Source organism: Pagrus pagrus, assembly GCF_965226575.1.
Source record: "Pagrus pagrus genome assembly, chromosome: 6".
In the NCBI taxonomy this organism is placed as follows: domain Eukaryota; kingdom Metazoa; phylum Chordata; class Actinopteri; order Spariformes; family Sparidae; genus Pagrus; species Pagrus pagrus.
This window is the reverse complement of record NC_140190.1, coordinates 12,091,034-12,104,886: the sequence shown is the minus strand read 5'-3', so window position 1 is coordinate 12,104,886 and position 13,853 is coordinate 12,091,034. Positions and strand designations below refer to the sequence as shown.

The following is a 13,853-nucleotide window of genomic DNA, read 5'->3' as shown; positions in this document are numbered from 1 at the left end:
TTAGCACCTGGTCCCTAATTGGCTAGAGGTGAGTGTGTAGGTGCTCCTCCGGGGAGTCTGGGTAATGAGGTGAGGACAGCTCTCCTGCAGTCAAAACTCTGGAATAAGACCATTAATTCACAATATCCTGCTGTCACAGAGTTATCTCCCTCCTTGAGTACATGCATGTCTCAACCACGCTGGTTTAAACTTCCAAAGAGCCGCTTTATACGACGAAGCACTTTGACGGAGAAATTCTCTGTCTGCCGCCGTGTCCACGCTTCTATTGTTGCCTTTGAAGAGTGCGGGAGAGGCAGGAGGAGGGGGGAGTGTGGGAGGCAGAGCGGGAGGGAGGGAGGGGGAAACTTTGGCTGATAACTTTGAGTGTGACAGAGGAACTACAAAGGATGGATTACAGTAATTCTGCCTGAACAACAGCAGCGACTCAGCGTTTCCAGAGGAGTGAAAGGGAGATAAGGAGGAGAGGAGCCGGAAACTTTTACCCCGTCTTTTTTGTCTCTCTCCAAAGCGCCGTGCAGAAAGTCCCGAGACACTTCCTCGTTCTCGTCCAGCCACTGAATGACAAATGGCTCAAACCACCTATGGAGAGCAAAAATATATACATGTATTTATAATAGTCTATTTTCTGTTCTCAGTATGAGTCTGATGTTGCATAACAGTGATGGGCGAGTTGCTACTCACGCAGGATATTCTGGCACTCGGCTCTTGAAGAAGGGCAGGTCTTTGCAGTACTCGTTGTACAGCCACTTCACCTTGAAGTGCAGGTTCATGTAATCGGCACTCTTGCACAAGCGATTTTTCTCATGTTCTGAGAGAAAGAATGAAGCGGAAAAATGCATGTAAAAATCTCTCACCTGGTGTTTGGGCTTCATCTACCTGTAATTACCACAGATCTATTGTGCATACAGACATATCGACCCAGAGGCAAACACACTTCCTCACCGCCTTGTTGAGTACGATCGATGGTTTAATTACTCAGACGGCCAAGACCATTATAAAAAGATGACCATAAAACCAATTTTATGCAAGAAATAAAATATTAATAGAAAACTGACTATGACCTTTCAGGTTTTTACTTGTTTTGAAGTTTTTTCCCTCACACCCACCCACAGGGACATTTAGGGTCTGTTTTGCACTCGTTTTTTTTAACTTAATCAGCCGTAAATTATCCATCTGATATTTGCTGATTACTTGTGTGGGCTCAACACAAAAGCAACCAAACTTGACAATGAGCGTCTGTCAGTTACTGTCAGTATACAGCCTAACTGATAAGGATTGCCATCAAAGGGCGGGTCCATTATTTTTTGTGTTTTTGAGGGTGTTATATCATACTGCAGCTTCCAAGTAGTGTTTTTTTAAAATATTTTGGTCAAAGTATGTTTGTTTTAGAGTCAAAGATCTATTTTCCCAAACCTTTTACTAACCGCTGCGTGGGAACGTCCAAAAACAGAGAACGAGGATGGACCTGCACTTTAAGGCTAATAAACTGTATCTCCTAAATCATTTGACCAATTGTCATAAAATTCGATACACATGCTTCATAATAAAAGTCCTTCAATATCATTAGCTTGTGAGAATTATCACATATTACAAAATATGTTTGCTACATAAATCCTCTATTTGAATCATTCCCACCAAGTTTAGTTAAGAAGTAAAAAAGTAAAGTTGAATGGAAATAAAAACTAGTTCTCTTCGACAAGGTTCAGTCAGTCCAGAGGCTCACAGGCTATCAGTGACTTGCACTCACCCTCCATTGCATACTTCATATCCTGAGCAAACAGGTTCCACATCACTTCAGCACTGATTTTCCCCACGTTGAGCTCCTGGGGAAATCTTGATGTAGGAGAGAAAGGAGAAAGGCTTACTGTATAGGCACTTGGATAAAGAAGGTGTATGAAACCGAATGAGCAGATGAGAGCCTGAAAGTGATTTTTTTAAGACGTACGAAGATAAACTGTGGAAAGAGACAGAGTAACAGGAGTACAGAGACATACTGGTTCAGGCAGGGAGTGTAGGAGTTCTTGTCCTCCTCGATAATGGAGACGATAAGTGTGATGAGTTTGGACCAGAAATCCAGATTCTTGATGCTGGGTCCCTGCTCCTCCGGAGGCACGGCACCCTGCTTGGCCTGAAAAAGCAGTGACACAACATGAGTCACAGTGAAGCTACGCAGACGTTTCAGGGGGAGTTTAGCTTGCTTTTCAGCATATGACGGGAAGATGGCAACAGCTGTCAACCTGCAGAGTCATGCAGGTAATTGTATTATGCTCAGTCACAGAGTTTTTAATGCCAAAAGATGTCAGTTTTCCTCATCGTTATGATATGATTTTTAGGCTATACTGCCCACAGCAAACTCCTACTTACATTCTGGATAGGATAACAAATGGGTCAAGCTTCAAGTGTAGCTATTTAATTGTGTGTAATTGTATTAATGGTGTTTTTATTGTCTGAGACAGAGAGACTGGGGAAGTCTTCACTGTGTTTTTAATCCAGCAGCTCATACATATTTAACGTTTGCTGCTTTAAACAGACTCAGAATGTCAACTGTCTGGACGACTTCTTTTGAAATAGCTGAAGATGCGCTGGAAGGAAGAGAAAAAAAAAAAAAAACCTAAGCCGAGCACCGCAGGGGTTGAAGAGAGAAGAATGATCTTGCAGAGATTTCAACAAAATATAGCAACGTCCCTCAGGATGAACTGTTTTATTCAAAGGGAAAAATGCTTATTTGAAATTCACAGGGGAGTTTGAATGGGGATGGCGCTTTAATGAGGACTCGAAGCAAGTTCTAGAAATCCCTGATGAAATCCAATGCAGGAGTGATGGATGGAAAAGCCCGGCCTTCCCAGACTGAGAGGATGAAAGGAACTCGCCACGCTTACAGTAGATGCACAGTACATGAAAGTGCAATGTCACAGTGCATTTTAAGACAATGGCCAGGAAAATACAGAATACTAACAATAATAATAATATTCCCAAGTCATTTTGATTTATTTAGCAGTTTATGAAGAAAACTGCCTGCCAGGTTTTGAGTGATTTTTGAGTGATTAGTCAGTGTTCCTTCTGAGAGAGTGAACCAAATTACAGCAAAAGGAAAAGAAAAGCACATTAATCACTGGACTCTAAACTATCAGGGCATTGTGAGAAACCAGAAACTCCACTAAAAACCCCCCACTAAATACAGATTGGTAACCACAACCAGGTTGTGACACAGGTCAACGGATAAACCTGACAAACCCAGAGTGTCAGTTCTGCCAATAACAAGAGGCAGAGAGAGAGCAACATGTCAGAATGAACAGGTTAATTGCTGTCTCTGTCTTTCTCCCCTGCTCTGTCTTTGTTATGAACTGTAGGTCTGTGTGTCTGTTTGAGCGAGGGCGGGGCTGAGATACATCCACACACGCACAAAGCAGAGAGGCAAACAGCAGAGAGGATGATGCATGTGCTTCGGCTGCATTAGCACAAAATCCGGATGGTTGTGCAGGGATGTGGGCGTTTTTATCCACACTTTTTTAAATAATCACAAAAAACCTTTCTGTTTTCTAATCTACTGCTTTGTTTTTGCAAACGACACTCCTTTATGTACTGCTCGATTGACCACCTCTGCTCCCTCAGTCTCAGTCGGTCTTTGTGAGTCGGGGGGGATGGCACGACTTTAAATGGATTGTTTTCAAACTGCAACTGACAAATCTTGCATAGTATAACTGAAATTATGGCCAATACATTTGAACAAAGACATTTGGCAAAGACAGAATGATAGAAATTGAGAGAGAGAGAGAGAGACATTGACTCACACCTGCGTGGATATTAAACAAATTGCTGCATCTTACCGGGTCTGTCTGATACTCGCGGCTGTACAGCTCATGACAGTTGTTAAAGATGTACTCGTAGGTGGAGTTGAGACAGGCTTTGACACAATCCTTCACCACCTGACTGGCTCTGGGTGGAGATTGAAGCTCTTGGACCTGAGCACACACACAAAAGAGAGAAGCAGTTAAACTAGTCATGTACAAACGCTGTGATTACACAAATATGTTTAGTCTCCCCTGTGTTGAACATTCTTCTTTATGAAGATTGAATGAAGGGACAGTACCTTCATTCTGAAAAAGGTGATACTGGTGAGGAGGTCCACTGTGGACTTGAGGTCCTGCAGCCTCTCTGGGCTGCTGGCAGGAAAGTTGTTCTGCAGTCAGACGGAAGAAAAATAACAGTGAGCCACAGGACATGAGATCACATCCATCCTTGTCCAGTGTGTGTTTGTGTCTGTGGGCACGATCCAGCATGGCAACACAATTTCCACTGCAATTTCCAACACTTGTTACTGTGTGGGTGTGCAGTGTTTCCTGAATGTGTCTGTGCATGTTTCAGAGGAGCTGTCACTCTCATTAACACATCCGCCTGCTTTGTTTGTACCGTTTTCTGACAAAGAGAAAAATGAGGAGAAATAAGCGAAGAAAAGCAGCGGAGACAGAGGAGGTGGGCTGATGTTCTGGCATGCAGTTAGTCTAACCAGTACTTGTCATCTTTCACAAACTTTTCAAAGTTTACGTGAGTGAAAACAGTGAGATGAAGAGCAGTCTTACTCTGTACATGGACAGGTCAATCCTTAGAGAGTTGTGAAGCTGGTCGAGAAGCTTGACAAAACGCTCTTTCTGTGGGCACAAGGTAACAGATTTTTAAAATAACCAAACATATAGCGGACACACCACGCTGCTTGTTATATGAAGGCTCAGTCATAGCAAATGAGCATATAAACAAGGAAAAGCAAGGATACATTTCATCTTTTCCCTCCTTTTTGAATATAACTGTGGCACCTGCTGCACTTATTGAGAATTTCTATTCTGAGAAATGCTTTTGGCGATGACTCACCCCAAAGTTTGAAGCAGCAAAGCGGTCAGAGGCAGAGACGTTGTTGGTCGCCTGGGTGGTGTGAGCGTAGTAGGCATTGATGTTAGCCAGTAGGGTACTCATCACTGCAGGCACACCTGGGCACATGTACTTAGACGACAGGCAGGCAAAGTGACTGCAAAAGGGAGACAGACGTGTAAAAGAGAGGGTCTTTTTTTCCAAAATAACGATATTCTGACGTCAGGCTTTTAGCCAGTAACATACGTCATGGCCTGATAGATGGACTCCACTCCATAACGCATGGCAAACTCATCTACGATCTCCTGGGGAGTCTCCTCAAAGTAGACCTTCCATGCATCATCCCCTTTGGCATCAGGGATCTTCACCACACCGTTGTTCTGGATATCTGTCACATAGTGGAAGAGGTTCTATGGGGGTGAAAATAAGAAAGAGTTAGAGAGAAAAATAAAGGACAAGAAGACATACAGAAGAAAAGGCAACGAAAGGAACAAAAAGAGAAAATGGCAATAAATGGCTATTAAAAGCTCTGACATGTATAGGGATATAGGGAACAGTAAGAGAAGCCATTACATGATGATAAAGAGTGTGTGTCCCCTTAAACCAGCATGTTCAAATTGTGTTCTTTAATTCTATCATTATACATTTCAGTCATAATCAAACTTTCTATATGTATCATTGTACAGAGCAGAGCACATTACAGCCTATGATGTGGTTATCTTTAAATATCTGTGCTACTTGAACAACCATTAAACTACATTATGAGGCCAACACAAGGTGCTGTCTGGACTACTCACCCATAACGTGTTATGCTGCAATAAAACATTCAGAGTTGGCTTCGCGGTTTATGGCCACTTATGTGCAGCAATAACAGCGGTCATCTGTCTGTCAAGGTTCAGCTAATATGCTCTGTTGAGTAATGGGCCGAGTAATGACGCCATACGAGGCCGTGATTGGTCGACAATCAATCAGGAGAGTTTTCCGCACAGAGCCGGACTAGAAATGTGTCTGATGTCTGGAAGTGGTTTTTATCTTCTGAGAGCAAAGCAAACTTCACGGAGTATTAACTTGGGTTTAATTTGGAATGGATCCATTATGGAGCTGAACATCAGTCAAGTGAATTAACCTGTTTGGCACGGCTCATTGGGATGACTTTGCACGGAGATACACGCAGACGCACAGACGCACACAGTGGTTAGAAAAAGTCCTTTGTACTTAAAGTAATAGTAGCAATGCATTAATCGGGTGGTCTGCATAATGTTGTGCATGTTATTATGCAGACCAACAATGAAGTCAAAGGAGTTTGGACATTCAAGTTTAAGTTTAAGTGCAGGAATAAATATGATCTGTAAAATGGAAAAAAGTATAAAAAATATTTTTTTTAATTATTAAAGGGACAGTTCACCCCCAAATCAAAAATACATGTTTTGATTTCTTATCTGTACTACCATGTTGTGGCAGTGGGGTGTGGTTGAGGCGCCGGCTGCTGGAGGAGAGGGAGGAGTGGCTCAGCCGGTGCTCAGACAGCTGGACAGAATCAGGTAATCAGTCAGCTATATAAGCATGCTTGTAACCTGGTTCTGTCCAGCTGTCTGAGCACCGGCTGAGCCACTCCTCCCTCTCCTCCAGCAGCCGGCGCCTCAACCACACCCCACTGCCACACATGTATCCATCTAGATTGATTTGGGTGTTAGTTGGCGAGTTTTGGAGTTGTCAGTCAAACTTCACCTGCCAAACATATCACGGTGCATCTACTCATGAACGAGATGCTTGTGACAGTCCAGGATGTAAATGCTAATGGTGTCCTGAGCTTAAACTGTGCTGGCCTAGTTAGCGGTAGTTCCATTGAGAGAAAATAGTTCCTACATGAAACTGCTCACAACAAGGTCTGTGGATTATCTCGAGTAATGGTTTCTGGACTTCTGGAAAGACTCGTCGCTGATGAGTTCTTAAAATGTACTCTGAGCATCACAAGGAGATATCTCCAGGACTCATGCCAAAGCAATGCATAACAAGCACAACAGGTAAGAGGAAAAATGTGTGTTCTGGATTTTGTGGTGAACTTTCTCTTCGGCCTGTTTTAGTGTTAATGTTTTGGGTGGCCTGGGTGGATTGGATTCGTTGAATTGTTTTGTCTGTTTGTTTACTAGTAAAAAAGTTTTATACGGGTTCTTCTATCTTTAGATTCATATCCAAAGATATAGTAACAGAGTAAAGGCCTGTTCCAACACACAAACACACACACTGAGCTTACCTCATGCAAACATGTGTACTGAACGTGATAGGGGGCGACCGTCTCCTCTCCTTTAATCTCTACATTAATGTGCATGCGGATGGCTCCAGACACAGCTGATTTGTCTGTACGCTTGTCTGCAAAGAGCAAAAGACATACAGCAACAATGTTACCCAACTTGCAAAACATCTAAATCTGAAGAAGTTAGGTCACTCATATAATGGCAAAAGCGGTGGTAAGTGGCATGGACTAAATAATTCAACTGACCCAGATTATACCAGACGTCCATCTCTCCGCTCAGAGTGCGGACCTCAATGATAGTCTGACCGAGGAAGTCGTCTGACTCCCGCTTGAACTTCTGCTTCACGCGAGACTTGATGTCGTCGTCCTCGTCCCACACTCGCACCTTGATGCGGTCCGAGGAGTTGTGACATTCGCTAAACAGACAGAACGAGAGTCAGCCACAGGTAGCAAATATAGTTGATACACGGACAGAAGACCAGATGAATTACTATCATGTCTCATCACTGTAAATATCAAAGAAGGGAGAAGAAATAGGTGCCATTTTAAGGACTTGTGATCACATTTTCTTCTAATATATGAAATTTCGTTGGCCAAATGATAAATCAATTAACAGGAAAGTATAAAAAACCATATAGGCTGGTAATGAAAATAATCATTATTTGCAGCCCTAACGCTTTTCACATATTTTATTTTATTTTTTAGGTCTTGACTCACAAGTTAAACGTCTCTTCCCAGACGGGGTTGAGGTTACCATAGATGGTCTTGGTCCTCTTTTTGGTCTTTCCCACCTGGACAGTGACATATGGATCACTAGAACCGGTTTTATCCTTGGCTTGTAGACCCTGGGCACACAACACTAGGAAGAAGGAAAAAAATGGCAAGCTGGTCAGTGTGTGTGTGTGTGTGTGTGTGTGTGTGTGCGTGTGTTTGCAAGCAAACAGATGCCTCTTAAATCATCTGACCTTCTGCTCTACTGCCCCACAAACGCCACCTGTGCTCTCTTCATACAAACGCCAGCTTGTCTCTTTTTATAGACACACACACACACACACACACACCTGACACGTGCCGTCTCCTCTGACTTTGATGGCCGGCTCTGTTCAAAGCTACTGTACTGCACCGGTTTGACTCGACCCTCACCTGTGATGCAGATCTTGGCCGACCACTTAGAGGTGCCGTCGAGCACACTCTGCTTGATCTGCTTCATGTGGGTGACATGGGTGGCCTTGACGATGGCGAACACTTCCTGAATGAGTTCGAAGATCTCGGGTTTGTTCCTCTCGCGGATCTTCATGCGGTCTTTAAGAACCATGATGATGTTCTGGGTTCGGTCCTCTGCACCGTGTTTGGAGCTCTTCTCTGCTGCTCCTGGTCAGCGTGAAAATTGAGACGAGAAACTTAAGGATTAGATGTGTAAAAGCAGCAGAAGTGGCCTTTAGTTATCACAGTTCAGAATCAGATTCATTGCCAAGGATTTCACCTGTGAGGAATTTAACTTAGTGTTTTTGGTGTTTAACAATTTAAAATAGTAGAACAATGTACAGAAAAATAAAAGACAAGTTATGCAAGCAAAAAATGTTTTTTAAAATATGTACAATGTTTAATTTAAATGGAAGAGCTGTAGGATTTTCTGCAACAATGTCCAAAGTATTCAGCAGGGAATGGGCAATAGTATTTCGTTATTAAATGATAACAACAACAACAACAAAGAAAATGAGCTTTCAATTTAAAATACAGAGGAGAGTAAAAGTGTAGGTGATGAAAACCTTGGCCATATTTCATGAATGAGAGGCGGACATATTTGCAGAGCTATAAAATTGCTGAGTAAAAGAGCGGTGGATGACAACAAGAGACAAATGGCTTTTAATATCCTCCCAAGAAAACAAAGAAAATAGGAGAACAGGAGTGAGAGAAGGAGGAGGAGGAGGAGGAAGAGATGGACTGTGCTTGGCAGTGACAAATAGAGATAAGAGAAAATAGATAAACTGGATACTTTACTATTACTAATAAGAAAAAACAGCACTGTCACAGCCAGAAGTCTAAAACATAAAGCCAGGAAATGCTGCACCAGTTCTTTCTAATATTTTGCTTACTTTGTAGACAATCAGCATTGAGTAGATCTTGGCACTTCTCGTGGCATTTGACTCCACACTCGGTACAGCGCATGCCCTGGCGAGCGATACCCCACAGCAGTCCCTCGCACTCGTAGCAGTAAGTGGGCGTGGTGGCTGTCCACACCTCAAAATTGTGTGGGGTGGTGCAGGATATGGGATATATGAGGGCCTGGAGAGTCTTTTTGTAGACATGACTCTTCTACAAGGGCACAAATGAGGGAAGGAGAGGGTCAGCAATGTGCTGCAATCAGATTTCTTTTTTAGCACAAGTTGAATTAACATTGTAAATGAGCACTGACCAGTTCTTCGTTATGCAGGGTGCTGGACGTCAGGGCCGAGGTGATGCCTGCCTTCCTGGAGTTCTGAACCAAGGACTGAGTGGCAGGAGAGAGGAGGGGTTAGTGTCTTTCAGCTCCCACCTCAATATCAGTTTTTATCAAAACAAATCTCAGTGCAGCCTCTGAGGCAAGGTGTATTATTACTGTCTGTCTGGCAATATTCTCCTGAATAGTTACAGCAAACTAGAGGTGCCAACTGCAGAATTCAAAATGCTTCCTCTCATAACAGTGATCAATTTGCTGGCTAGACGAGAAAACTAGTATGCCTTCACAGGTGTTTTGATAGCAAATGGTGTTGGTGTTACTCACCATAGCCTGTGGCGGTGCAGAGAAAGTGGGAGGAACAGGGGAGAGATATAATATTAGAAAAAGGCAAGCAAGAGGAGGAGGTTTCCACAGAGAATTAAGAAGCAAAAGAAATGTGGAGAAAAGATCATAGACTGGGTAATAAATAGTGGACAAAGCCACCGTGACCGTCACCATTTTGAAGCCTCTAGTTCAGCATTATAGTCACCACCATCTTGTTTTTTTTGGAGGCAGAAGTGACCATATTTGGAAGAGAGAGTGGAGCTAGGGAGGATAACCTGATTGGATCTGACTGAGAGTCTAAGGACATACCGTGGTAGCGACTTGTCAATCAAAATATAGCCCCGCCAATCCCCCACATTTTTTTTAACTCTAAATAATTTACAGAATGAACATCATTCTTTCTTGAAGAGGACCTGAAACCAGTGATTGAGACCATAAAAGCTACAAAACTGTTTACTGTGGTAAAAAAAAAAACAAGAAGTAGAGTCATTTTCTCATAAGCTTATATGTAGTCAGACTCTTTTTAAAACCAGTGAAGTTGCCCCCTGTTGGCCATTAGAAGGAATGCAGGTTTAAGGCACTTCCACAATGGCTTCACTTTTCAGATCTAGACCTCCGTCCACTGTTTATGGAAAAGATGCATTCATTGTGCATATACTGTAGTTTTTGTGATTTAACATGAATGGATTTCCACAATAAAAGCATGAGGGGGAAATCAAACAAGGTGAATCAACAGCCAGATGTGAAGACTTCAATAGAGACCATGTCAACCAGACTTGAGTATTTGACATCTGAATGAAACAGCCTGTGATCAATGTTCATTCAGCCATTACCCCACCCTGTCCGATCAATTACCCGAGACACTCTGACACGTTGTGTGTGTGTGTGTGTGTGTGTGTGTGCAGTGACAGAGAGAGGAAGTGAAACATGGGGGCACCTGCCTGTGACTGCCTGTCTGTGCTTCGTGAGTGTTTATTAATGAAGACAGTTAATTACCTGTGTGTGGTTAAGCAGGGATCTGGCGTGATGAGGAAAATGGTACGCTGAGCTTTGCCTGGCAGTTAATATAAAGAGCTAAATTGTCTTTAACTTTACAAGCCTCCACTTCAGGACGTATTTTGCAATAAAAGCAATAGTTTAACATTTTGACGAACACGGTATGCTTATTTGTGTTCGTGTCACAAGTTAGAGAAGATTGAAACCACTCATCTTGAATATAAGGCTGTAGCCTGCAGCTAGTTAGCTTAGCTTAGCACAAAGACTTGAAACAGGGGGAAACAGCTAGCGCGGCTCTGGCTGAAGGTAATACAATCCACCTACCAGCAAACACTAACTAGTATCTTATATTTAATTTGCTTAATCGGCACAAAACTGAAGTGTAAAAATGAAAAGTTGCTCAATCAATATTCTTCTTTAACTTTTGGTAAGAAAGCAAAAATGGGTGTATCCAAAAAATGTCAGACTATTCCTGTAAGCTTTTCTTTCATTTACCTTCCTGAAAAGCAGATACATGATACTAATGTGAGTTTAATGTGTATCTGTACTTGCTAGTGTAACATTTTAACAATGATGGAAAAGAGATAATGCTGTCCAGCCTGTGTAATAGTACAAGATACTCAAAGGAAGTGGGTTGTATGAATGAGTGACAGCTTTCTCCAGAGGATTTATATTTCCAACAATCTTATCTTAATGAGGAGTGGGGATGATGGCAGTGTGGGGTACTTAAAGCTCTGTTATATGACAGCATCTAGCACACATCAATGTCAGTCAGAGGAAACCTCCAACCTTGCCTGTGGCACTTTGCCCTGCAGCTCGCCTTGTCAGGCTGTAATAGCAGGGAAATGTACAGTATTGTGGGTGTAGTACAGTGGGCTTAAGAGAAGGGGATATTCAAGGTAAGGAGAACAAGATGAGAGAGAATCTGAAGGAAAACAGGAGAAGGTTTAATGGATGAGAGCACTGTCTGCTAAGCTGAGTGATAGATGGACTGGGGAGATGTGAGACACTTAGTCAGGGGAATATAAAGAGATTAGTGCAGAAACTCACCAGATCTCTGACCAGAGGCATAGCTTTCCTCTTCCTGAGGTCTGGCATGCTGTCGATGCTATACAGAGCGCCACCCATCCTGGAGACAACACATGCACAGGGCAGGGTTCAACACCAGCTATTATTTCAGCTACAGTCGTTAGACAAGACGAATCAATTAGACAATAAATGCATTCGGACATTCAGGCCGTGGGCTTGCCTTTTGGTTGGGAGGTTATAGATTTTCAATGACTGTAGTAGTAACAGCGTCATGGTTACTTACCCTGCTGATAAAAGCAGAGAGGCGATGCCAACACTTTCTCCTCGGGCCTGAGGGGAAGGAGAGAGATGAGATGAGAAAGAGAGACCAGCAGGGTGCCATAAAAGCTGTGGCTGGAAGAATGGGAAGCATAGCATATTATAGTACTGTACACGGTGCTTTTATATTGTTCTTTATACTGAGAACAACAGAATGGAAAGATACTGTATGGTGTTCCTTTTGCAAAAAGCCCTATTTCATGTAGCCACAATGACTGCAAGTGTTCCCAGAATTCACAAATGAATAATACAACAGTGGTGCAAGTGGGAGACAGGAAGAAAAAGGGGGAGATTAGGAGAGTGGTGTAGCTGAGTTAAGTCTTTGTGCGTGAGTGTACTGATTACTGACATCAGCAGTGGCTTCTCTGTGTTTGAGAATCATAGTAAAAGTAGATTACAGCCAGATGGCCATCCGTGTAATCATTCTTCTAATTCTATCTGCTCGGTTATTGAAAGACATGTTCTTTGTCTGCCTGCCTGTTCAAAGAATGACACACAGCATGGATACTCACGTCACACTGGCGTACAGAAATAGTGACTATTGGTATAAACGCTGGGCATTGAAAATGAAACTGAGCAGGCTTACGACAGCTTCACATACATCTACGAGCCGCACAGGATACATACAATATAAATTAGATTGATTAACACTCTACTGGCCACACCCACCTGAGCGTCTGCTCCAGCCATGGGTAATCAGAACGGACTACATGCAAATCGCTACGAGGATGGCAACAAACTGAAAAGAAAATAATGAAATGGCAAAACAGTACAAGGGGTAAACAGATAAACACAAGACAATATAATTCACAGCAATAACCAACTAATAACTGGGAAACATGGTGGAGCAGTCAACAAAAGCTGGAAAAAAAAAACACAGTAACAGTCGAGCGTGCAGGGAATGATGCAACAAGTCAGTGACCTCCAGTAGTAGATTTTAGCAGAGCAACAACAGAGACGACATATTACCGGGCATTCACCTGACATGAATCCAAACCTGTGTTCACAAAAACACACTAAGAAACACACACACACACACACAGGCTGTACCTCTTGCAGTTGTAGTCGTACTCTGCTGAAAAGTCGAAGCCAGTTAGCTTTGGCTCTGGCAGGACCAGGTTCCATGAGTTCCCTCTTCGGGAAGCTAAAACAAGGATAAAAGAAAGAGTTATTCATATGCTGTTGGTGCTAATATGTGGCTTCTCCTCTACTAAGGACAAAAAGTCAGAATTTCTTGGCGTCTGTCGCTTTGATTTTGATATTTATTTTTTAAATTATGTGAGTAGCCCTTGAAAGTTCCAGTGTGTAGGATTTAGTGGGATCTAGCAGCATGGAACTGGAATATAGTATCAATAAATATATTTTCACTGGTGTATAATCCCATGAACTGTTGTGTTCTTGGGTGAGACGAGGGGTATTAAGTTGGTTGCAATCTGCAACCTCACTCTTTTAATCGGGAGTTTAACTAAGGTGTAGCAGAAGTCTGTGCAACCTGTTTAAAGATCTCTCCCCCAGAGTCTGTGTGCTACGTTCCTCCTTTAGGCAACTGGAAGTGTGATCCCCACTGTTTGTGTCTGTTGAAATAAATATATAGTATGTGCTTATTTTTACGTGAAGCACCAGTTGAAT

At 42.6% G+C, this 13,853-nt stretch overlaps 1 protein-coding gene across 1 annotated transcript in view; it reads right to left on the bottom strand.

Annotated features, from left to right (window-relative positions):
* The window catches only part of unc13a (unc-13 homolog A (C. elegans)), a 48,395-nt gene that overhangs the window by 17,378 nt on the left and 17,164 nt on the right, over window positions 1-13,853 (bottom strand). The window contains exons 12-29 of the mRNA XM_084354751.1: window positions 13,275-13,368; window positions 12,190-12,236; window positions 11,928-12,006; window positions 9,534-9,608; window positions 9,214-9,433; window positions 8,261-8,488; window positions 7,835-7,976; window positions 7,364-7,533; window positions 7,118-7,233; window positions 5,110-5,273; window positions 4,867-5,020; window positions 4,581-4,649; window positions 4,091-4,180; window positions 3,828-3,962; window positions 1,995-2,128; window positions 1,748-1,833; window positions 682-808; window positions 483-579 (exon numbers count right to left, since the gene is read on the bottom strand). Of these exons, the coding sequence (XP_084210877.1) occupies window positions 483-579; window positions 682-808; window positions 1,748-1,833; window positions 1,995-2,128; window positions 3,828-3,962; window positions 4,091-4,180; window positions 4,581-4,649; window positions 4,867-5,020; window positions 5,110-5,273; window positions 7,118-7,233; window positions 7,364-7,533; window positions 7,835-7,976; window positions 8,261-8,488; window positions 9,214-9,433; window positions 9,534-9,608; window positions 11,928-12,006; window positions 12,190-12,236; window positions 13,275-13,368 (2,227 nt within the window). The remainder of the gene's footprint in view (window positions 1-482; window positions 580-681; window positions 809-1,747; window positions 1,834-1,994; window positions 2,129-3,827; window positions 3,963-4,090; window positions 4,181-4,580; window positions 4,650-4,866; window positions 5,021-5,109; window positions 5,274-7,117; window positions 7,234-7,363; window positions 7,534-7,834; window positions 7,977-8,260; window positions 8,489-9,213; window positions 9,434-9,533; window positions 9,609-11,927; window positions 12,007-12,189; window positions 12,237-13,274; window positions 13,369-13,853) is intronic.